Source organism: Onychomys torridus, chromosome 8, assembly GCF_903995425.1.
Source record: "Onychomys torridus chromosome 8, mOncTor1.1, whole genome shotgun sequence".
In the NCBI taxonomy this organism is placed as follows: Eukaryota; Metazoa; Chordata; class Mammalia; order Rodentia; family Cricetidae; genus Onychomys; species Onychomys torridus.
Window position 1 is genome coordinate 68,357,454 of NC_050450.1, and position 25,585 is coordinate 68,383,038.

The 25,585-nt window shown below is 38.7% G+C and overlaps 1 protein-coding gene across 2 annotated transcripts in view; it reads left to right on the forward strand.

Moving 5' to 3' along the window:
* The window catches only part of Suz12 (SUZ12 polycomb repressive complex 2 subunit), a 44,757-nt gene that overhangs the window by 16,248 nt on the left and 2,924 nt on the right, over window positions 1-25,585 (forward strand). For both annotated transcript variants that reach the window (XM_036196952.1, XM_036196951.1), the window contains 11 exons: window positions 3,238-3,287; window positions 6,877-6,962; window positions 10,277-10,508; window positions 11,182-11,275; window positions 15,999-16,104; window positions 17,174-17,351; window positions 19,437-19,528; window positions 19,681-19,824; window positions 20,677-20,834; window positions 23,064-23,262; window positions 23,955-24,034. In XM_036196952.1, the coding sequence (XP_036052845.1) occupies window positions 3,238-3,287; window positions 6,877-6,962; window positions 10,277-10,508; window positions 11,182-11,275; window positions 15,999-16,104; window positions 17,174-17,351; window positions 19,437-19,528; window positions 19,681-19,824; window positions 20,677-20,834; window positions 23,064-23,262; window positions 23,955-24,034 (1,419 nt within the window). The remainder of the gene's footprint in view (window positions 1-3,237; window positions 3,288-6,876; window positions 6,963-10,276; window positions 10,509-11,181; window positions 11,276-15,998; window positions 16,105-17,173; window positions 17,352-19,436; window positions 19,529-19,680; window positions 19,825-20,676; window positions 20,835-23,063; window positions 23,263-23,954; window positions 24,035-25,585) is intronic.

Below are 25,585 nucleotides of genomic sequence, written 5' to 3' on the forward strand. Positions count from 1 at the left end.
ATTCTGCCTGTCTCCCGAGTGCTGGGATTAAAGGCTACTCAATTTAACCCTGTGTTTTTAAAAGTACCTGAGTTGGGTTAGAAACTGAGTGATGTGAAAGTGTTGACAAAATATGAATCATGTTCTGCTTTTGTTTTTTGAGGTAATTTCTTTGTAGCTTGGGTTGGTCTTGAATTTGTCATCTTGTTTCGGTCTCCAGACTGCCGTGATTGCCTTTGCCATTGTGCTCTGTTCTCTTTTCCTTTCTTTGAATATCCCTTTAAATTCTTTTTTTTTTTTTTTTTTTAAATAATGTTTATGGTTGTTTTGCCCTCATATATATGTCTGTATACCACCTGCATGTCTGGTGCTTACAGAGGAAGACCAAAGAGTGTTGGAGTTCCTGGAACTGAAATTACTGATGGTTGAGAGTCGCCTTGTGGGTGCTGGGAATTGCACCCAGATCATCTGAAAAAGAAGCCAGTACTCTTAACTGCTGAACCCTTCTCACCAGACCAATTTTTTTGTTTGTTTGGCTCATCGTTTGATTAGGGCTACTTAACCCTAGCACTTATGAGGCAGAGGTAGGCAGATCTCTTTGAGTTCTAGACTAGCCTGGTCTACAGCCAAGGCTACACAGAGAAACTCTCCAAAAACAATCAAAGACAGGTTTCATTTAGCCAGGCTGGCCTTGAACTTACTATGTAGTCAAAATTGCTATGTGATGGCTTTGAATTGCTGATCCTGCTTTTTCCTTGATTATTGTGATTACAAGCATACACTACCAGACCCAGTTCCCAGCACCCACAAGGCGACTCTCAACCATTAGTAATTTCAGTTCCAGGAACGCCAACACTCTCTTTGGTCTTCCTTTGTAGGCACCAGACATGCAAGTGGTATACAGACATGCACAAGGACAAAACATTCATAAACATAGGTTTGTTTTGTTGTTGTTGTTTTGTTTTAATACCAATACCATTGTATAAAAGTTTTGTTAATACTTCAGTTATGGTTGTTGCTCTTAGTTTTTCCTTCATATTTTATGCTTTCTAACTCTGCTTCTACCTTTACTACATTTCCATAGTTGTTTTGTTTTTTTACTGATACTTTTTGGTTTTTGGAGACAGGGACTCTCTGTAGCTTTGGCTGTTCTAGAACTCATTCTATAGACCAGGCTTCCTCTTGCGTTCTTAGCATTGTTCTTGAAATGCCATCTCAGTAGCCCTACCCTATAATGTTCTAGCAGATATTATTGAATATTTACTAAGGATAAAAGTATCCTCATCTGTTACTGGGGAAAAAAAAAAACTTGCTTCTGATTTCTTTAAAAAAAAAAAAAAAAAGAAGTTCTGGAAAGATTTTCTAGGTCAATCTCTTTGCTATGTTCTCATTTCTAGTCATTACTTATGTAATCACTCTCTGTAACTCCTATTTCTTTCTATACACACACCTAAAGTGTCACCACCATTTTAAGAAAACTACACATGTAGTTATAGAGCTTATGCATAGCTGTGACCAAAATACAAGAGATAGGGAGAAGACACTTGTTTTGGCTCATGGTTTTAGAAGTGTCAGTCCATTGAGGTGGTAAACACATAGTGGTAGTGAACTCCATAGTTTGTCAGCTAGGAAGCAGAGAAACAACATAGATGAAGGGCCTACTTCCTATAAGCAGACCTTACGCCTGATTTTTCAGCAAGTGCCAGTAATGAATTCTTCACAATTGTGAATCTGTGCATTAGCTCCCAGTCTTTATTAGCTGCTCTGGAAATGTCATTCTTGCCACATCTAGAAGTGTGTTTTCCTAATCTTAGGATTCCTAACCAGCATTCATAGCCTTGCCTTTACTGAACTTTGTTCCTCTGTTCACTTTAGTTCTTCTCTATAAAAATAACCTTGTTCTTATCTGCCATCTTTTCTCTTGAGTCCTCTGTAATCCTGGTTCTGTGTCACCATAGAAACTGCAACAAATGTTCATTCTTTTTTCGAATTTAAATGTATTACAAGAGCCTGTTGGTGGTTCTTTGGTTTGTTGGGGTTTTTTTTTGTTTGTTTGTTTGTTTGTTTTTCTCAGTGCTGAGGACCGAACCCAGGGCCTTGCACTTGCTAGGCAAGCACTCTACCACTGAGCTAAATCCCCAACCCCTGTTGGTGTTTTTGTTATCTGTTTTTTCATGCTTTTTGTTTGTTTTCCGAGATAGGGGTTTTTTATGTAGGCCTCGCTGTCCTGGAACTCTAAGACTAGGCTGTCCTCAGTAACAGATGAGGATACTCAGAGATCCATCTGTCTCTTATCTCCTGAGTACTGGGATTAAAGGTGTGTACCACCACCTCCTGGCTTGCTTCCTTTTCTTATGGTAGAGCTTCTTACTCTTATGTGAAAAATAGCATATTAAAGAAATAAAATATATTATATGGGGCTGGAGAGATGATTCAGTGGTTAAGAGCACTGGCTGCTCTTCCAGAGGACCTGAGTTCAATTCCCAGCACCAACATGGCATTTCACAACTGTGTGTAACTCCAGTTCCAGGGAATCTGACACCTTCCTACCTTAACATAAAGTTACATTATTTAAAAAATAAAAAGTAAATATACATGCATAGTGGATTTGTGATTGCGTGTTTCACTCTTAATTGTAGAATAAAGTAGTGGCTCCACATCATCTGTTAAGATGCATGAATTTCCATTGCTTTGATGTATTTGAAGAGCTGGGCTGGGAACTCAGAGGTAGTGTATTTGCCTAGCACCATGGAAAACATATTAAATAATTCTACATTGAATTGGATTCCATTGTCAAATATTTCTAACATTAAATGATAGGAAACCTTCCCCTGTATAGCAAAGACAATAAAGCAATGCTGTGGTTATGGGGCATTATTTGGTGGTCTGCTCTTTTTGGCCTATTCCTTTGGTATTTTTACTTGTATTTTTGTGAGTTGGTTGTGGTTGCTGTGATTTTGTTTTGAGATAGGGTTTCACCCTGTAACTTAGGTTGTCCTTGATCTAGATAGCTAATGTCTTTGTGAAGCCACAGAGATTGCACTAGCCTCTATGTGTCTGCATGTGCTGTAATGAAAGTAGACATACTGTTTTGATTGTTAACAGCAAAAGCATTTCGAGATCTGAGCCTGCGTAGTTAAGAGTGAGACAATCAAACGTTCATAAATACTTGGAATACCTTTGCTCTCAGAGTATTTAGAAGGTCTGTACTATATCTATTACAGAATATTAAAGTGGTAACTTTTTTGTTTTATTTAGCTTGTCTGCTCATTTGCAACTTACATTTACCGGTTTCTTCCACAAAAATGGTAAGTATTATAATGGAAAAATTCTTCATTCTGAATTATTTGTGTTCTTTTTTTCCCCCTGTTTTGTTTTTGCTAATTTTCATTTGTTTGGAATTTTCTTGTTTTGATTTTTGTGTGTGTGTGCTGGGTATTAAACACAATGTCCCTCTCAGGCAACTGTCTTACCACTGGGCTATACTCATAGCCATCTGATGCTTTTCAATTTTCAAGAGGCCAAGGATCTTAATATGACCCATTTATATAGATGTGTTGAGTATTGTTTTGATGTTTTCAAAGAGAACAATCAAAAGCTGAAATAACCACTACTACTAATGATATATTATCAGAATGTCAGTACTAAGAAAATATATGGTATTTTGTGTTTGTTTCAGCAAATGCTATAAGTATGGAAAAGTTGAATTGTTTTAAAAATGAATAAGGGCCAAGAGTGGTAAGGGCCAGACATGGTGGTACATGCAGGTAGGAGGCAGAGAGTTCTCTGTGAGTTCCAGTCCAGCTAGGGCTACAGTGAGACCCTGACTCAAAGAACAACAAAACAAAAAACAACCCAAAAATAATTAGGGAATTATTGAGGTGGGACCAAGCCTAATGACTTGATTTGACCTTCAGATCTCACATGGTAGAGGAGAGAATACACTCCTGTAAGTTGTCCTCTGCCTCTGTATTCATACATGCTCATATACAAACACATTTAAAGTAAATAATGATTATAAAAAGAATAAATAATGCCTATCAGCTTGTCCATCGTAAGTTTACATGTCCTCTTATTCAGTGGAATAAAATTTTTCCCAGAAAAAAAGGTAAGTTTTTCTTGAAATAGTTCAGTAAGGAACAAAGTTTAAGGAGCTGAGAAGTAGAGAGAGTGGTGGTGTGGTTGCCCAACATAGGCCAGGTCTTGTGTTCTGTCTGCAGCCCTGCAACAACAGACAGGTGAGGCTGATAATAAAAGAAGAGTGTGGTAACCTCTTGATAAGTGAGTCGTGGTTTTTATATTAGAAACTTCAAATCTGATCATATGTGTATTATCTACTAACAGTGTTTAGGCCTTTCTTTAAGAGCTGGCCTGTTTTGTACATGGAGGTAACCCAAATAACAATTTCTATTCTCTTAATTTACAATCTACAAATCCTATTTTTAACCATCTGTATTTGTATTCTATAGTACTCATATATGAACTCATTTTAGAAGCCATAATTTAACCTTTATGGATTCATTAGCTTTGTTTCCAGGGACTTTTTAAAAACATAAATATATTGATACTAAAATGGTATCTTTGAGAACTATCTGTAAAAAATTTTTTTCCTTGCCAAGTGTAGAGGCACACAACTTTGATCCCAGCACTCAGGAGGCTGATGGATCTCTTAAGACTTCCAGACTGGCCAGAGCTACAAAAGACCCTGTCTCAAAATAAAATAAAATTAATGGAAGTTTGAGGGAATTAAGAATTTTTTGTTGGGTCAGAGAGATGGCTCAGAGGTTAGGAGCATGGGCTGTTCTTCCAGAGGTCCTGAGCTCAATTCCCAGCACCCCACATGGTGGCTCACAACCATCTATAATGAGATCTGGCACCTCCTTCTGGCCTGTTGGGATATATGCAAGCCAAACACTACATAATAAATAAATTTAGTGGTTTTGTTTGTTTTGTTATTTGAGATAGGGTTTCTCTGTGATGTTTTGGTGCTTGTCCTGGATCTTGCTCTGTAGTCCAGGCTGGCCTCGACCTCACCTGGCTCTGCCTCCCAAGTGTTGGGACTAAAGGTGTGCGCCACCGCTGACTGGCATAAATAAATATTTTAAAAACAGAAAAAGAAATGTTTTGTTTTTGAATAAAACACTTAACCAGAATAGAGAACCAGCTTCGAGGTTCCTAACATTGTTGTATGTGGTGGCATATGCTTGTGTATGTAACTCTAGCACCTGGAAAGCCAAAGCCATTGTATTGGTAGTTCTTGCAAGATCTAGGTCAGTTTTACTGTTTCAGACAAACAAAAGGCCCAGAATAGGGAAATTACGAGAGAGATCCGAGAATAGGTTGTTAGAGTTCCATTCTCATGGTAAGTATTGTTTTGACAATCTTTCTGTTTTGGAGTCTGGATTATTTTCATCAGGATTATAATTTTCAGAGAGACTGCTGATTCAGCCATCTTCTCTCAGTACACATTGCATAAAAAGATTGAGGTGGAATTTGTTTTGTTTTTTGGTTTTAGTGCTTTTTGTTACTGGTTTTATTTTGGTTTGGGTGCTAGATACCAAAAACCTATCCTTCAGCATACTAGGGAAGCAGTCTACCCCTGAGCAATGTCCATAGCCCAAGAAGATTGATTTTTCTGTAGGGAAGAAAGTTAAAAATCTAAGAAGGGGCCGGGCGGTGGTGGTGCATGCCTTTAATCCCAGCACTTGGAGGCAGAGGCAGGCGCATCTCTGTGAGTTCGAGGTCAGCCTGGGCTACAGAGTGAGTTCCAGGAAAGGTGCAAAGCTACACAGAGAAACCCTGTCTCGAAAAAACAAACAAACATACAACAAAATCTAAGAAGGGAAAAGAATACTGTTTTCAGTATATATAGATATATTAATGATCTAGTAATAGTTCTGTATATTGTTGAAGCTTAGTATTTATTTAAGTTTGAACTGTTAATAACTTCAGAATTTTAAAGATCAGTAAATAATAGACAATACTTTGGAGCCTTGGCTTGCAGAGGTTTTTGTTACTTAATCAGAAAGTATGGACTCTGATAATTAAAACTGAAATTTTTTGTTTTGTTTTGTTTTTGTTTTTTTTTTCGAGACAGGGTTTCTCTGTGCACCTTTGTGCCTTTCCTGGAATTCACTTGGTAGCCCAGGCTGGCCTCGAACTCGCAGAGATCCACCTGGCTCTGCCTTCCGAGTGCTGGGATTAAAGGCGTGCGCCACCACCGCCCAGCTAAACTAAAGTTTTTTTGTTTTTTAAGCCAAAGCATGCCTACGTGGTCAATAATATTTTTGCTCTTGCCACTTAGACCTTCTCTCCCTCTCTCTCTCTCTCTAAGACAAGATCTTACTGCGTATATCAGGCTGGCCTCACATTCACAGAGAATGTACCTGCCTCGACCTCCCAAGTGCTGGGAATAAAGATGTGTACAACCATGTCTCACTAAATTTTTCTAGTAATGGGTTTCGGGAGAAGGAAAAAACAATGATTTTTCTTTTTTTGGTAATCCTCTAAAACTATTTACTCATGCTTCCTGCTAAGAAGCTTTGCCTGCATTTGTCACTTTTGAAGAGCACACTTTCTGTATTATCATAAAGGTTAAATTTTCAAGTAAGAAGTAAATATGTTAAGTGTAATTAAAACAACTGAGCCATCTTACTCAAATTGGGAGAAAAATCTTAGTCTGTAGGCAGATACATATATTTGTCTTATGATCAGTTTATTTTTAAAAAGAATGCTGCAAGTCTGGAACTGAACTGGGAAGAAAAGAGAAAAATAAAGCTTGTGATATGTTCTCATTATAGGAAGTCTTGAGATTCCTTAACTTAGGAAAAATTTTTTTTATTTTTTTTCCTCATTTATACATTAAAAAGTTTTTAAGACATTGGTTTTTCTATTTAGATAAGCCATCACAAAACTCCGAAAATGAACAAAATTCTGTTACCCTGGAAGTCCTGCTTGTGAAAGTTTGCCACAAAAAAAGAAAGGTAATGTATAAAATACTAGTAGATGAAGTAGAATAATCTTTAATTGAACATGTTTCTGCATATCTACTATAATTGAGCCAATTTTAAAACCTCAGAAATGAAGACTGTTGAGGCTGGGTTTGGTAACATACACCTTTAGTTCCAGCAATTGGGAGGCGGGAACAAGCCAGGTGTGCACAGTGAGTTCCAGGCCTACCAGCGCTACATAATGAGATGGTGTCTCATTGAGGGACAGGGAGACAGCTACATTGGTGGCTGACTTACTCTCATTATAACCTGTTGCCACCCTTCCTAATTTCCCCTGAGCTGAGCATCTGTACAAAACATTGTCCAGTAGGAGTCACAGGCAGAAGCTGTGGTTTTAGGACAGATTCAGTTGCTTCTATCATTTAGCAAGATTATTTCTTTTATAGCACAATGATGGAAAAAAATTTACTGTCAGCATTATCAACCATTGACTTGTTAATACATTCCATCAGATTGTATTTAGAAGATTAAATCATTTCATCATTGAAACAGCTGCCATCATGGCAACATATATTTGCTGAGCAACCCACCAAAACCAACAGTATGTACTTCTAGTGAATTTAAGTCTTTAAGTCTCTCTTTGATTAAAGGCAACAAAATAAATAATGGCTACATGATAGGAATAGGTATTTCTTTCCAAAGAGGATGTAGGTATGTCCAGTAAGCACAAGAAAGGATGATAGAGGGGGTTTTTTTGGTCGCTTTTTTTTTTTTGAGTGCACCTATATAGAACTCCTGCTGTCTGTGTTCTTCCAGATGGTTTACAGTGATGAGGGACTTAAAGATGCAAGAGTCATAGCAGCAAGCAGACTGGACGATAGGAGGCACTAGCGGAACGCACTAAAAAGTAGTAGGTGCCAGGTGCTGGCAGCGGTGGAGGTGGCACACGCCTTTAATCTCAGCACTTGGGAGGCAGAGGCAGAGCCAGGCCGATCTTTGAGTGCAAGGCCAGCCTGGTCTCCAAAGCCAGATCCAGGAAAGGCGCAAAGCTACACAGAGAAACCCTGCCCCTCGAAAAACCAAAAAAAAAAAAAAGTAGTATATAAAGTTACTCAATTCCTATAAAAATTTATGATAAGCAGTAAAGTGAAATTTTAAAATACATTATTTATCAGGAAAACTGTAGTTATAAGAGTGTGTCCTGTTTGTGTTTCACAAAAAAATAACAGTTGTAAGCATCTTCAATGGACATACATAGCTGGGCGGTAGTGGCACACGCCTTTAATCCCAGTACTTGGGAGGCACAGCCTGGTGGATCTCTGTGAGTTCGAGGCCAGCCTGGTCTACAGAGTGAGATCCTGGATAGGCACCAAAACTACACAGAGAAACCCTGTCTTTTTTTTTTTTTTTTGAAAAGGACATACATACCCAATTGTTGATTTTAGTCATTTGTGAAATGTAAGGCTTAGGATGTGGGTGAGAGTTAGATTTCTCATGTAGAGTAGAATTTTCTTTTAATCTGTAAATACAGATTTATTATTACTATGATAATTTATGGTTATTTTGCCTGCTGAGCCATCTCCAGCCGATTTTATTTCTTTTTCTTTTTTGGGGGTGGGGCGGGGGTTGGTTTTTTCCAAGACAGGGTTTCTGTGTGTACCTTTCCTGGAACTCACTCACTCTGTAGCCCAGACTGACCTCGAACTCAAGAGATCTGCCTCCCTTGCCTCCTGAGTGCTGGGATTAAAGGCATGCTAAGTTGATTGTGGAAGCACATGCCTATGTTCTATGATGAGCGAGGTTAAGTCAGGAGCATCAGAGCTAAGAGGCCAACCTCCTGGACTGTCCTGTCTCCATAGTTACCACATGAGATGCAGGTTTTTTTCCTACTGTGCTCTCAGCATAATTAGTTATGAAGTGATTGTCAGATGATTGCTGTCTTTCCTGATAAAGAATGTATAAAATGGATATGGATTTACTGTTTTGTAACATGTCAAAATTTAAAGGAAATGTTGAAGTTAGGGGATTTTTTTTGTTGTTGTTTTGTTTTGTTTTGTTTTTTCGAGACAGGGTTTCTCTGTGTAGCTTTGCACCTTTCCTGGAACTGGCTTTTGGCTGCCCTCGAACTCACGAAGATCTGCCTGCCCCTGCCTCCCGAGTGCTGGGATTAAAAGCGTGTGCCACCACAGGCCAGCTGGGGATTTTAATATTTTAAGCTTGCTACTAATTTCTCTCTCTTTATTTTTTTTTTATTTTTATTTTTTGGAGACAGGGTTTCTCTGTGTAGTCCTGGCTGTCCTGGAACTCAGTATGTAGACCAGGCTGCCCTACAATTCACAGAGATCCACCTTCCTCTACCTCCTAGGGCTTGCACCACTACTGTCCAAGTTGTTTGTTTTGGGTTTTTTGTTTTGTTTGTTTTCTATCCCCCCCCCCCCCCCCAAGACAAAGGGTTTGCCCTGGCTGTCCTGGAACTGTTTTGTAGAGCAGGCTGGCCTTGAACTCAATGGAGAGCCTTCTGTCTGTCTGCTGAGTGCTGAGAACTCAGTGACTCATGCTGTACTACTGACTTTATCACCAGCGCTTTAATTCTGTATCTTTTTTCTTATATTTCCAGTTGTTTTGTTTATATTTTAAGTTTTTATTTTGTTTACTTATTTTGAGGAAGAGTCTTAAAGTAGGCTGTGCTGCTCCAACTCGCTATATAGTCCAATATGAGCTTGAATTTGTGATCCTCGACCTGTACCACCATACCTGTCAGTATAGTGCGTGGCATTGAACGCAGCCCTCACGCTTTTTTGCATACAGGGGAAATTCTCTACCAATGCACTACATCCCCAGTGTTTTTTTGTTTTGTTTTGTGTCTGAGACAGGGTTTCTCTGTGTAGCTTTGCACCTTGCCTGCCTCTTGCTCTGTAGATCAGGCTGGCCTTGAACTCACAAAGATGCGCCATACCACCACCACCACCACCACCCGGCCTTTTTTAAAGCCTTGCACATAGTAGACAAGTGCTTTCACCATTGTTCTGTACTTTCAGGCCCTATACCTCCATTTAAGCCTGTATATTCCACATTTGTAAAACAAATCTTGCCAATAACTAACAGCTAGATACTGGACATACTTTTCTCTCCTCATTATATTGTAGTCATCTTCAACTGCTTTAATATTGGGAATCTGCTTGTTCCAGTTTTATTTTTTGCTTCACAATTTTCAGCAGTATGATTATTTTAACATGTCATTTGATAATCATGACTTATACCATGTTTGCTATAACTGTGATTAGAAGTTTTAGTGTAATTGATCATTGCTTATATATAAATGTAACTTACGTATCTTTACTTTGCAGGATGTAAGTTGTCCAATAAGGCAAGTTCCTACTGGTAAAAAGCAGGTGCCTTTGAATCCTGACCTCAATCAAACAAAACCAGGAAATTTTCCGTCCCTGGCAGTTTCCAGTAATGAATTTGAACCTAGTAACAGCCATATGGTGAAGTCTTACTCATTACTGTTTAGAGTAACTCGTCCAGGAAGAAGAGAATTTAATGGAATGATTAACGGAGAAACCAATGAAAATATTGGTAATTTTATTTCTATAATTTTACTAGATTTTATTATTTGATATTGAAGTAGTCACTGAAAATATTTGAATTAATATTTCTTTTAATACCCTTGACTTTCCACTGGGTTTGGTTGTTTGTACCTGTCATTCTAGTGCTCAGAAGACTGAGTCAGTAGAACATGAGTTTGAAGCTAGCCTTGGCTGTAATATAGCAAGAACCTATCTCAAAACAAACCTAAAAATAAATGCTGCCCAAAGCACTCGTGAAATATAAGCAAATCTCTTTTTAAATTCTTATAATGGAACTCTGAGTAGTCATGTGTCATCCCAAGCAAGTTAGCATTTGCAAATAGGAGTTCTGATGGTCAATGATGTCAGGAATTAAGGTCAGACCCAGCTGAGTTGTACAGACCTATAGTCTCAGCACCCAGTAGATCAATTGGAGTTGAAAGCCAGCCAATGTATGGCCATTTCCAGACCAGCCTGGGCTATATTATAAGATCATGTAGAAAAATAAAGATGGACATAATACATGTTAAAAATCGAAAGTTGAAACAAAAGAATCTAAATATTGAAACACATTTGGATAAATGAAGCACATTTTACTTTGCAGAATTAGAAGGGACCATATATTGCAGGTGACACATTTTTTTTTTCATTCATTGTTTTACAAAAAATTTTATTTAATTCAGATGTCAGTGAAGAAGTTCCAGCCAGAAGAAAACGAAATCGTGAAGATGGGGAAAAGACATTTGTTGCACAAATGACAGTGTTTGACAAAAACAGGTAATATTGATGGTCAAATGAGGCTTCCATAGTGGTCTGCAAATGTTTTCATTCTGAAGCAGAGTAAGGTGATAATGCTTTTGTTTTCTTCCAATAAGTGGAAGAACAAATTTGCAAATACTGAATTTTTCTATTTATCATATAGTGAACAGTAAGCAGAGATACGGAACTGTAGTTAGAGTTTTCCTGCCTGGCTCACGGTCAGGACAAATCTCTCTTACCCGCCAGTCCCACAGTCGCTCAGACCCAACCAAGAAAGCACACAGAAACTTACATTGCTTATAAACTGTATGGCCGTGGCAGGCTGCTTGTTATCTACCTTTTTTTATCTTAAATTAACCCATTTTTGTTAGTCTATACTTTGCCACATGGCGTGTGGCTTACCAGTGTCTTTACATGTTGCTTCTCCTGGCGGCGGCAGGCGGTATCTCCCCCAGCCTTCTACTTCCCAGAATTCTCTACTCTCTTGTCCCGCCTATACTTCCTGCCTGGCCACTGGCCAATCAGAACTTTATTTACACAGAGTGATATCCACAGCATGGAACTATGAGTTAACTCAATTAAATTTTTTCAAGCCGGCGGTGGTGGTGCACTCCTTTAATCCCAGCCCTCGGGAGGCAGAGGCAGGTGGATCTCTATGAGTTCAAGGCCAACCTGGTCTACAAAATCGAGTTCCAGGAAAGGTGCAAAGCTACACAGAGAAACCCTGTCTTGAAAAACCAAAAAGAAAATTTTATTCAAGAAGTATTTTCTGAGCGTCTGTTCTTTCACAGACGCCTCTGAACAGTGAGGAGCACAACTCCTGTCTTCATGCACCTTAGCTTCTATTGTAGGCTCTATAGAACTGTACAAAATACCAGTAAGTGCTGTGAAGGAGCATTAGCAAATAGGTAGTGATTGTTACAGAAGAGAAAATGTTTGAAACAGAGGCCTAAATGAGGTTCTAGATGAATATCAACTAAAGCTAAGGAAGTTGGTTATCTATAATCCTGTGTGACTACTGTACATTTGGCACAGGGTGTTGAAGAAACATCTTAAGAAAAGTAAAAGAAGATGTAGGAAATAAAAACAGTATTCTTGGGGGTTGGGGATTTAGCTCTGTGGTAGAGTGCTTGCCTAGCAAGTACAAGGCCCTGGGTTTGGTCCTCAGCTCTGGGGAAAAAAAAATATTCTTTTTACATTCAGTTAGATAATGGTACCTGGGGTTCTATGATTTCTTATATATACTAGGCTGATTGCTGGTGCTTAGTTATAAAATTCAAGATATGTTGGTTGTTGGTTTTTTTTTTGTTTTTTTTGTTTTTTTTTTTTTTTTAATATTTATTATGTATACAATGTTCTGCCTGCGTGTATACCTGCAGGCCAGAAGTGGGCCAGATCTCGTTATTCATGGTTGTAAGCCCCCATGTGGTTGCTGGGAATTGAACTCAGGACCTCAGGAAGAACAGCCAGTGCTCTTAACCTCTGAGCCAACTCTCCAGCCCTCAGGATGTAGCTCAGTTACAGAGTGCTAGCCATGCATGCACGTGACCTGGTGTCTGATCCTGTAATATGGAGATTAAGAGCGAAACACAGAAGTAGAAACACTGGGACATGCACGAGGGGATGTAAACCCAGGCAGATCTCTGAGTTCGAGGCCAATCTGGGCTACAGAGTGAGTTCCAGGAAAGGCGGAAAGCTACACAGAGAAACCCTGTCTTGAAAAACTCGAAAAGAAAAGAAAAAAACAAAACACTGGGACGCAGTGGTGAGTCTAGTAAACAATATGGCGTACCTGCACTAGGCTTCACTTACACTGGTACTACTGTGTTCTGTGCAGGTAGGGGCACATGTGTTTTCATTTTTATTCTTTGTACCTCACGTATACGCTAATATATTCTTTGTATGAAATAAACTTGTCTTTGTTTTAGTGAAGAAAAATGTTAAGAAGAAACTAAATGAATTTCCTCATGGTTTAATTTTGAAAATTTTTAAATATGTAGAAAAGTTCAAAGACTATTTGGGTAATATCCACATACCCTTTTCCTTTATTTTTAACATTTTATCTCATTGGCTATCTTTGTGTGTTTCCTCTTTGTACTGAACCAGTTGAACATATACTTCATCTTCACCTTGCTATGCTTCAGCATGTATCTCCAAAGAACAAAGGCATTTCCTGATAACCACTTAACTGCATACAACATGTCTAACAGTGGCTTCCTGTTCATCTAGTAATGTCTTTTTGTTTGGAATAGTCTTAACTATTTATTTAGATCAGGCTGGTCTCAATTTTTTATTTTTAAATTATTTAGTTATGTATGCAGTGTTCTGTCTGCATGTAAACCTGCATGACAAAAGAGGAAACCAGATCTCATTATACATGGTTGTGAACCACCATGTTGTTGCTGGGAATTGAACTCAGGACCCCTGGAAGAGTAGGTCCTTTGCAAGAACAGTATGTGCTCTTAACCTCTGAGCCGTCTCTCCAGCCCTGGTCTCAAAATCTTGATCCTCCTGCCTCAGTGTCCTGAATGCTGGGAATATAAGCAGACAAGTATCACTATTTTGAGCTCTTTGTTAATTTTATTTTTAGTGATATTAGGTATTGAACAAAGAGCCTTGTGTATGCTTCCCCCCCCCCCTCATTTCTCCATGATTTATTCATTGGCATTTTTCTGTGAAGAGGATTCCTTTCCTCATTTTTTTGTTTGTTTTTAAAGCAATGTGGATTAGCATATTATATTTTAATGAGTTTTTCATCTGTTCATGTTGTTACTCACATTAATGCTCAAATTATACAAAGATTGGTTATAATGAGCCCTTTGAAGCAGATTTCAGTATCTCTTTTTTGTTTGTTTTTTCCAGACAGAGTTTCTCTGTATAGCTTTGAATCCTATACTGGAACTCAGTCTGTAACCAGGCTGGCCTCAAACTCACAGAGGTCCGCCTGCCTCTGCCTCCTAAGGGCTGGGATTAAAGGTGTGGGCTTTTTTTTTGTTTTTGTTTTTGTTTTTTCCTCATTCAAGAGATTTATTAGGAGGGAAGAATCCAGGAGGGTGGCTGCCTCTGCCAGGGTGGAAAAAAGCAGCCCCTTTTTTATATATTTAGGTTTTCCCTTATTCAGTACTCAGAATCTCCTTTTCCTCATACTTCTGAGATTGTTTTTTTTCTTTTAGAAGTCCTGGTATTGCTTTTAGTAAAGAATTATATTTATGAACCACAATCTTGAAGTTAGATGTATCAAATTTTTTCTTTTAATCTTACATTAAAGTTTTCTGAAAGAATACCCAAATGTAAAAAACATAGAGGAAGTTTGAAATATGGGGGGGGGGGGGGGAGAAACCTAAGGTTTTCAGAGAACAAAGGCCACCATAACCAGAGTGAAACAACACTAGGCAGATGTGGTGTCACGTGCCTATAATCCCAACTACTACAGAGGCTAAAACAGCAGGCTCCAAAAATATGACAAATGGGGAAGTTACTTTGAAACCCTATGCTCAGAGTTGTCATTTCTCTGATATAAAACTGTTGTGCAGCTCTGAAGGACTGCAGCCTTAGGAGAGTGAAGTAGATCTCAAATCACATGCTAGCCTGAGCTTCATAAAAGATTCCATCTCAAATCAGTAACAGTAATAAAGAAAACCCAGTAAAACAACAAAGGGTATAATAAATTTTTAAAGAGCGTATATGTGGTTATTAAACAATTCAAAAGGTAGGGCTTCTGAATTAAAAGTACATTAAGGGGTTGGGGATTTAGCTCAGTGGTAGAGCGTTTGATAAAGCATTATTCCTGAGGTTTTGGGCAGGAAGGGCCTCCAAGCACATTACAGGGAGGTGAGTGCATTGGATTGTAGTTGTCAAATGCACACCCATAATGTGGAATATCATGTAGCCATGTAAAAGCATGAGGGAGACACCTTTTAAACTTAATAGTAGAGAATTGTATTTCCCACTAAACTAAAAATTTTGCAAAGGCCAAAGTTAATTAAAAAAAAACTGAACTAAGTTGTTACACCATCGAAGGGTAAATTCAAGTAATAGATCACAGAGACAACACACCAAAAATCCCTCTTAAATCTAAATGTATTTGATGCTAGGAGTTAGACTTCAGTGGTTGGTTTAATTGCTAGGTGGTACTCTTGAGACAGGGCACTTACTGTTACAGGGTCTTGCTCTCCTTTGCTACGAACTGCAGCATCTGGGGCATAAGGTTGTGGGTTAACTTTCTTGATTGTTTGATTGACTCCTTCATCCATGAAATATTTACTGAGCACCTATATGTGCCAGGTTCCCATGGGTACCTGGAAGTCACAGGTTTGTCATTTGAATCGTTAGTTTCCCAAGCAAACGTAAGTTCCAACACTGGAGAGCATACTTTCTAATGATTCACCAAGGAATGAATTTTAACACCACTGTTGTCCTGATTTCAAAAATATAAAATCAACAGAGACAGTTTATACTTATTGTATAAAATTAACTAGGTTTTGAGAATTCAGGAGTATTATATTTCAAATGGTTAAAAGTAATATCTGTAGCTATAGTAATAGAATTCTCTACTTATATAGTAGTAATTGCTTTTTGTTCCTTTTATTAGAGCTGGAATGTTGAAATTTTAAATCCTGCTGTGTGTGTAATGAAGTATACAAATTTAATGCTTTTTAGTGTAAATCTGGAGTGTAGATTTTGTGTCCTTACAATAATACTACACAGGTTACTTTTTTAAATGAATATGTTAATCTTACAGGCGTTTACAGCTTTTAGATGGGGAATATGAAGTAGCCATGCAGGAAATGGAAGAATGCCCAATAAGCAAGAAAAGAGCAACATGGGAGACTATTCTTGATGGGAAGGTATGGATGATTTAGAAGGTTGAGCATGCTTTAGTTGTCAACTCCTCTGGTATTTTTTGAGACAGGGTTTCTCTGTGTAGTGCTTGTCCTGGATCTCACTCAGTATACCAGGCTGGCCTTGAACTCACAGAGATCCTCTTGGCTCTACCTCCCGAGTGCTGGTATTAAAGGCGTGCGCCACCACCGCCCGGCTGTCAACTCTTATTTTGATTGATGTTTTCTTCCCTAACTGCAAATTTTATTGGAAATAAGGGGTCTTTGTTTTTGTTTTTTTACGATAAGCAATTATTTTAGTTTTTTGTGAGACAAGATGTTCCTATTTAGCTCTGACTTTCCTAGAGATCTCTGTTGATCTCAAAGGCACAAACGTCCCTCTGCCTTCCACCAAATGATGGATTAAATACATTGCACTACCACATTTGACACTTATCTAAACACCATGGTGCACTCAGGTCTCCAGGTTTCCTGTGAAGTGCATTTTGTTGTTGTTTGTTTTTGCAAGACAGGGTTTCTCACTGTTGTTTTGGAGACTTGCTCTGTAGACCAGGCTGGCATGAACTCAGAGATCTGCCTGGCTGAAAAATCTGAAATTCTGACTGTTATGTGTCATTGTTTCCATATAGTAGTAATTCAGCATTTGTTGTAAGTAGCTGCCACTTCATGCTACCTGAGCTTTCCATTTTCCCAATGATGACTTCCTCCATACATTATTTGGTTATGCTTCATCGTTTTTTGGACTTTAAAAGTAAATATATTTATTTGGCTAGTGGAGAGATGGTCCAGAAGTTAAGGGTGCGTGTACTATTTCAGAGAATCTGCTTTCAGTTCTTAGCACCAATGCTGGGCTCAGGACTCCCAACTCCAGGGTGTCTCATACTCTGGCTTTCTTTGGCACTGCATTGAAGCCCATTTGCACAGCTGTGCATATGTGCATATACATAATTTTCCAAGTTGTATTGGTTTTAAATAAATTCACATTGATATATTATAATGAATATTTCTCATTCCTGCGGTATCTTTGAAGTCATCATAACTCTTCCCATATTCTTTTGTTTGTTTCTTTGTTTAGAGGCTGCCTCCATTTGAAACATTTTCTCAGGGACCTACATTGCAATTCACTCTTCGTTGGACAGGAGAAACCAATGATAAGTCTACAGCTCCTGTTGCCAAGCCTCTTGCCACTAGAAATTCAGAGAGCCTCAATCAGGAAAATAAACCTGGTTCTGTTAAACCTGCACAAACTATTGGTAAAAACTCCATTGCTCTCCAAATAGTGGTTTCAGTGTTTTATGCGTTAGGCTAACTCACTTGTATTTAGAACAAAATTTTCCACTAATTTGCCTAAGATAAGAAAATGATTGGTTTTCAGTGCATTATTAAAATGTAAAAGAGTTGGGCTGCATAGAGTATTTGCCTAGCATACACAAAGGCCCTGGGTTTAATCGCTGGTACTACAATTAAAGAACGGGTACAGATAGAACCAGAGCTCTGCTGTATTCAATCCGGACTTCAGGTGTTTTACATCTGTTTAATGAGAACGCTGCCCCTGATGTTAGATCATCTAGTTATTTTTTTCTGAGGAGGGAAAGTTCCTCCCTGACATTGCATGATCATGTGCCTCTGTTATGTGCAGGTGACTGTAAAAGATGAGAGATAGAAGTGACTTGTTCTAATGCCTTTAATCCCAGCGCTTGGGGATGCCTCACGGGTTCATAGTGAGCCCCTGTCTGCTTGCTATGCAAGCCTGTCAACCTGGATTGATTCTCTTTTGTTTTCCGAGACAAGGTTTCTCTGTGTAGCTTTGCGCCTTTCCTGGATCTATCTCTGTAGCCCAGGCTGGCCTCAAACTCACAGAGATCCGCCTGCCTCTGGGTGCTGGGATTAAAGGTGTGCGCCACCACCGCCCGGCCCTGGATTGATTCTCAAATCCCATGTGGTGAGATGAAAAATGACTTCTGATAGTTGTCCTTTGGCCTCCACATATGTACCCTGGTACTTGAGTGTTAAACTCACTGTACACAAAAATAATAAATAAAACTTATAAGGTAAAAAAGAAATGACCTGTGCCATGGAAAATATTTCCTGAGTAATTTGTGGTTTGAGCACTTCTCAAAATATTCTTAAGCTAGTGAAGTGGGTAAAAGAATCACAAGGAGGGTGCTGGAGAGATGGCTCAGTGGTTAAGAATACTGACTGCTCTCCTAGAGGACCTGGGTTCAATTCCTGGCACCCACATGGCAGCTCACAACTATCTGTAAGTTCAAGATCTGGCCCTCACACAGACATACATGCAGAAAACAACAATAAACATAAAGTAAAAATAATTTTTAAAAAATCACCGGGAAACTAAAACAAAATTATGACAATTGTATGGGTGGGATCATTCATTTTCTTTCTTTCTTTTTTTTTTTTCTTTTCTTTTTTTTTTTTTTTTTTTTTTTTTTTTTTTTTTTTTTTTTTTTTTTTTTTTTTTTTTTCCAGAGCTGAGGACTGAACCCAGGGCCTTGTGCTTGCTAGGCAATCGTTCTACCACTGAGCTAAATCCCCAACCCTGGGATCATTCATTTTCTTACACAAACACACTAAATTAATTTTCCATTAAGTCTGAAGAAATATACTAAAATCTTGAAGGATAATTATTTTTGGAGTTTCGATTGAATATAAAACCATCAGTTTTCACTTTTTAATAAGCGAGCTCTTAGAGGATGACTTGCTTTTTTGCACCAACAACTAGTCAGGGCTGGTTTTGTATCGTTCCATGACAACAGGTGAATGACATGTGTGAGGGAGGGCCTGAATTCAACCACAGCACTACCTAAAACAAACAGAGTTATTTGGGGTTATTTTTATTATGCTTTAAGATAACAGAAGATAGGCCAGGTGTGGTAGTGCACACCTTTAATTCTAGCACTGGGAGGTAGAGACAGGCAGATGTTTGTGAGTTAAAAGTCCAGTCTGGTCTAAGTAGGTTCCAGGATAGCCAAGACTCTTGTTACACAGAAAAACTTGTCTTGAAATTATAAAAACAAAGCAAAAAGACAGCAGAGAAGTTTGCTGAGCGTTTTGTGGATTTTTTGTTTGTTTGTTTGTTTTTTAAGGGAAAAAAAAAGGAGTCCTTAATGGGTGGTGACAAGCTCTCTGAGGTTGAGGCCAGCCTGGTCAACAGAGTAATACCTATTATTGATCAAATATTAAATAATGTCTTTCATTAACTGTTGAAGTTAAGAACAGAAATACCAAATACCACAGTTATAAATCTTTGTTCAATAATATTGGCAAGATACTTTATAGAAGAGAGTCTTTTCATCAAATAAGCAGTTTTATATTTTCAGCTGTTAAGGAGACACCGACTACAGAGCTGCAAACAAGGAAAGAAAAGGATACTTCAAATGAAAATCGTCAGAAATTAAGAATATTTTATCAGGTAAACACAACTGACTGGTTCATTTTAAGTAATTGTGAAATACAATTTTATATGTTATATCTGAATATTTTTCACATTAAACTTTTTAGAGATGATAATGAAACAGTGCTTAGAAATGTGCAAGTTGTGAGCTTAATGTTTTTTGTTTTTAGTTCCTTTATAATAATAATACAAGACAACAGACAGAAGCCAGAGATGACCTGCACTGCCCTTGGTGCACTCTCAACTGCCGTAAGCTGTATAGTCTACTCAAACATCTAAAACTCTGCCACAGCAGGTTTATCTTCAATTATGTAGTAAGTAGGTTTTTTGCTTGCTTACCAATAGTACACATCACACGTAGGACCACCTTAAAGAAAGTGCACTTTGCATGTAAATAGTGGAGGGTCTACTTAGATCACATTAGGCGATTGATTTATTGTATTTATGTTGAATGATAGTAAATATTTGTATATACCATATATTCATTGAATATAGTTAAGAGAAATTTCCTCCTTGGTTGAGAAAGAAATAGTTTGTGCAAAGTCACCAGACCAATAAATGAGTAAGATTTTAATTTACTTTGTTTTTTAAAAGATTTATTTATTTATTATGTATACAGTGTTCCGCCTTCATCTGTCTTAGCAAACTAGAAGAGGGCACCAGATCTCATTATAGATGGTTGTGAGCCACCATGTGGGTGCTGGGAATTGAACCCAGGACCTCTGGAAGAGCAGTCAGTGCTCTTAACCACTGAACCATCTCTACAGTCCAATTTACTTTTTTGTTGTTTTGTTTTGTTTTTCGAGACTGGGTTTCTCTGTGTAGCTTTGGCGCCTTTCCTGGAAATCACTCTAGAACAACACCTGGCATAATTTACTTTTTGTAGGGTTCTGTTTTTGTTTTTGAAACCAGGCCTTTTCTGTAGCTAGACTGCCCTGTCTTCCTTCCTCTGAGGATTGCATGTGGAGCCACCATGCCTGGCCTGCTTTTTTTTTTTAAGTTTTCTGGTATGTTTTTCTATCAAGCTGATAATGTTTGTCTTATTTTACATTTCAAAACATTAAGAACCTAATAGCTATATTTTAATTAAATTGGAAGAATATATGTTTAGAATCGTATTATTAATATTTTCTTTATTAAACACCCTGGTTTTTTGTTTTTTATAGTATCATCCAAAAGGTGCTAGGATAGATGTCTCTATCAATGAGTGTTATGATGGCTCCTATGCAGGAAATCCTCAGGATATTCATCGCCAACCTGGATTTGCTTTTAGTCGAAATGGACCAGTAAAGAGAACACCTATCACACACATTCTTGTGTGCAGGTAGGCAGAAAGCTTATACTCGGACTTTTATTTTGTTATTGATTCTGTGTGTGTTGGGGACGAGTGTTCTCCCACTATGTGGGTCCTAGGGATTTATTTAGGCAGTCAGGATTGGCAGTGTATGCCCTGCTTTTATTGATGTAGAATAGCAGAAGGTCCAGGAAAAGCTGTGTTTGTGTAGGAATGTGTCAGTACTAAGTCTCTGAAGTAGTCCACTATTTCATAACCCTCTAGACCCTGTTTCTACCAGGCTTTCCTCTTTTACTTTGAACTTTCCCAAGTTTTGTTTGTGTGCTGCTGAACTGTGTACATTCTAGACAGCACTCTATTGATGTAGCCTGTTTTTCAAGTTTTTAGCATTTAATCAATCTATCTAGAGAGATTTTTCTTTTTTTCCCAAGACAGCTGTGTAGCCCTGACTGTCCTGGAACTCACTCTGTAGACCAAGCTGGCCTTAAACTCAGAGATCTGCCTGCCTCTGCCTCCCAAGTGCTGAGATTAAGGACATGCACACCACCATGGTGGCTGGCATTTATTTACTAATATTGCTACTCCTTCATTGTGTTGTGGACTTAAGAGAATTCTCTACATTAGGAATAGAGAGATGGCTCGATGGTTAAAATCACTTGCTCTTGCAGAGGACCCAGATCCGTGTGTACATACATAGGAACCTGCCGAAAAGGGATAGTATGAAATATAAATGATTCTATCCCTGTCACCTAAGGTCCCATATGATGCTATCCCAAGAGAGCTGACATTATTTCTCCCTTCATTGAGCTTTATAAACACATAGTAGTAGTGAGTTTGAAACAGCAGATTTCACTACTGTGATGTTTCATCTTCATAAAACCTAAAAACATCCAGGCATTAGTGGTACATGTCTTTACTACCAGTTCTTGGGAGGCAGAGGTAAGTGGATCTCGTGAGTTCAAGGCCAACCTGGCCTACATAATGAGTTTAGAATAAATACTTGGCTGGAGGAGTGGCTCAGCCATCAAAGACTATGCTCACAACCAAAAAAATATAAATATTATACTGAGATAAAATTATCTTTGAGACAGTTTTGCTATATAATACCCTGGAATTTATGTGTAGGTAAATGTGGGTGCCCAAGACCCCAGGAGAAGGTGTCAGTTCCCCTGGATCTAGAAATAGGTAGTTGTGATCTAGATGTAGATTTTGGGAACTCATCTTGGATCTTCTGCACATACACTTAACCACTGAACCATTTCTACATCTCACTGAAATGTTTATTTGTCGTGGCTGGGTTTTTTGTTGTTGTTTTGTTTTGTTTTTATTTTTGTTTTTATAGATGGGATTTCTTTGTGTAGCTCTGGCTGTCCTGGAACTCATAGTCTAGACCAGGCTGTCCTGGAAGAACTCACAGAGGTCCACCTGGCCCCTGTATATATTTTTAACTCCCCCCCCCCTTTTTTTTTTAAGTTCATTTTTTCAGACCCAAAAACATACTTTTGTCTGTTCTGTGATATTTTGTTTGTGTTTTGACAAATAAAGCTTGCCTGGAGATCAGAGAAGCAGAGCAGCCAGCCACTAGAGACTTCCTGCTCTTTAATCCCAGCACTTGGGAGGAAGAGGCAGGAAGTCCAGCAGTTCAAGGCCACCCTTGAACTGAGCTGGGTGGTGGTGGTTGTGGTGGTAGTGCATACCCTTAATCCCAGCACTTGGCAGGTAGAGACAGGAACATAAGGTGAGTGGAGACAGGATCCCCAGCCCTTTGAGACAGAGGATTCCTAGAGGTAAGTCTCGCTAGTGGCTGCTGCTCTTTGAAACTTTGTTGTTTAATATATAGTATGGGGGCTATAGTTTAGGCTTTGATCTCTAATTCTTGTGGGGTAAATTGTCTTTGTCCATTTCGCATTGTTTAATGAAAGAAAACATAGCTGGAGAGATGGCTCAGTGGTTACGATCGCAGACTGCTCTTCCAAAGGCCCTGGTTCAATTACAAGCATCCAAGTACCCACATGGCAGCTCACAACTGTCTGACTCCAGTTGTAGGAGATCCAGCACCCTCATACAGACATACAGGAATACAAAAAACATTAATGCATATGAAATTAAAACAACAACAACAACAACAGTATAAAGGGATGCTGCCTCAAGTGTTAATGATTTTGTTTTACAAAATAGAATATTTTAGATCTTGGCTTATGTTCAGTATTAAATGGGTATAGAAATTGTCTTGTATAAGCATTGATTTCTTTTCACTAGGCCAAAACGAACAAAAGCAAGCATGTCGGAGTTTCTTGAATCTGAAGATGGAGAAGTAGAACAGCAAAGAACATACAGTAGTGGCCACAATCGTCTCTATTTCCACAGTGATACCTGCTTACCTCTCCGGCCACAGGAAATGGAAGTAGATAGTGAAGATGAAAAAGATCCAGAATGGCTGAGAGAAAAAACGATTACTGTAATTACCACTGTTTTCCTCCTTCTCAGCAGTGTTCATACAAGTTTGTAACTATTTCATTTAAAAAGTTATTTGAATATGGAAATTTTATTCTCCTGTGTGAGTTTATATTGGGTACTTTGATTTTTTTTTCTTTTTTTTTTTTTTTTATTCCTATTCTTAGGATTTCCTTTCTAAGATAACTGCTTAAGTAAAAGTTAGTTTTAAGAGATGCTGCCAGGAGCCAGGCGTTGGTGCCTCCCAGGACTCAGAGGCAGAGGCAGGTGGATCTCTGAGTTCGAGACCAACCTGGTCTACAGAGTGAGAACCAGGACAGGCGCAAAGCTATACAGAGAAACCCTGTCTCAAAAAACCAAAACCAAAAATGCTGCCAGATGTGGTAGGTAGAGGCAGGTGGGTTAAGTTTGAGGGTAGCCGTGTCTGCTACACAGTTCTAGGACAGCCAGGACTGAGGAAAGAGACTGTCTGACAGTGGTGGCACATGCCTTTAATCCCAGCACTGGGAGGCCAAACCTGGTCTGCAGAAGGAGTTTCAGAACAGCAAGGCTATGCAAAAACCCTGTCTCGAAAAGAACAAAACACTGTGTCTGCAATTTTTCAGTTCCAAAACATTCTTCTAGTTTGACAACCTGTTTTTCTTAGAAATAGCACTTATGTTACACATGTAATAGGTATTTTTCTTTCTCTTTCAGCAAATTGAAGAGTTTTCTGATGTGAATGAAGGAGAGAAAGAAGTAATGAAACTGTGGAATCTCCATGTCATGAAGCATGGGTAGAGTGTTTCTGTTCCATTACTTCGTTTGTTTTGCTGCTTCTCATTCTGAGTTTGTCCAGTTTTTTTTAGTTAGTTATTGTTTTATGTGTATGGGTGTTTTGTCAGTATGAATGTCTGTGTATCTCCTGTGTGCCCGATGCCTCCAGAGACCAAAAGGAGGGTGTCTGGTCCCTTGGAACTGCAGTTAGATGGTTGTACCTGCCATGTGGGTGCTGGGAATCGAACCCAGGTCCTCCAGAAGAACAATAAGTGCTTTTAACCACTGAGACATCTCTTCAATACTCATCTCCCTTTTGTTTGGAAGCAATGCCTCATGTAGGTTAGGTGAGCTTTGAACTCCCTATAAAGTTAGGATGACTTTTAATCCTTATACTCCTGCCTCCATGCTACAACTAGAGGTGTGCAATATCATGTGTGGCTCACCTTTTATAATTATTATTACTGTTATGTTGATGTTAACACACACAGGATGCACTGTTCACATGTGAAGATCTTTTGAGAATTGGTTGTCTCCTATTAAAGATTCAAAGAGCATACATCACAAGTGCTTTTCCACTGAGCCATCTCCTATCCCCTTTTTCGAGTAGACAAGAAGATACATTTTTGGGGTTTTGTTTCCTTTTGAGATAAGGTCTCTCTACATAACCTTGGCTGTCCTGTAAATCACTTTGTAGATCAGGCTATCCTCAAACTCACAAAAGATTTGCCTGCCTCAGCTTCCCAAGTGCTGTGATTAGAGGCATACACCACCACACCATCAAAGATCATTTTTTCTTTAGTGCCCTGCAAAGATTGCAGGGGTTGTGGTGATGATAGCTAAATCACCTGCCAGAATTTTAAACTGTTACTTTAGATATGTGTCCTAAATATTACCCTCATCCAAAAGTATATTGACTGTATGAATTAACTAATGATGCTTAGAGAATTAACTGCATAAGGGGCCTTGGGACTCTGTTAAGTATTTATTTGACTCATCAGTTTAATACTAGTTGAGTTTAACACTAATATACTGTGACTTTCTGTGCAGACATATAATTCCTAAAAGCTTAATACAATGAATCATTATCTTGTTTGGTTGTTTATTGAGGTTGGGGCTTGTGTACCACAGGTTGGACCTGAACTCATGTTGCTCCTATACTCTGGAATCATGGGTGTGTACCACCTTGCTCAGCTTTTTTACGTATTTCCAGACATGGGATCTCAGTATTTTTTCCTGGGTGAAATTAAACTTGTGGGTTCAACCCATTCTCCCCCCCCCCCCTTTTTTTTAAGAGATTTATGAGGTGTGTGTGTGTGTTTGCCTCTAGAGGCCAAAAGATCAGATCCCTGGAGCTGAGTACCTGTGGTTGTGATCCACCTCACGTGGTGCTGGGAACCAAACTGGAGTCCTATGTAGGAGCAGCAAATGCTCTTACCCACTCATTCAGTGACTGATCCCATCCCCTTGACTCGGCATCCCAAATAGCTAAAATTATGGGCATATCACTGAACTAGATAAAAACATGAAAGGAGGGTTGGGGATTTAGCTCAGTAGTAGAGCACTTGCTT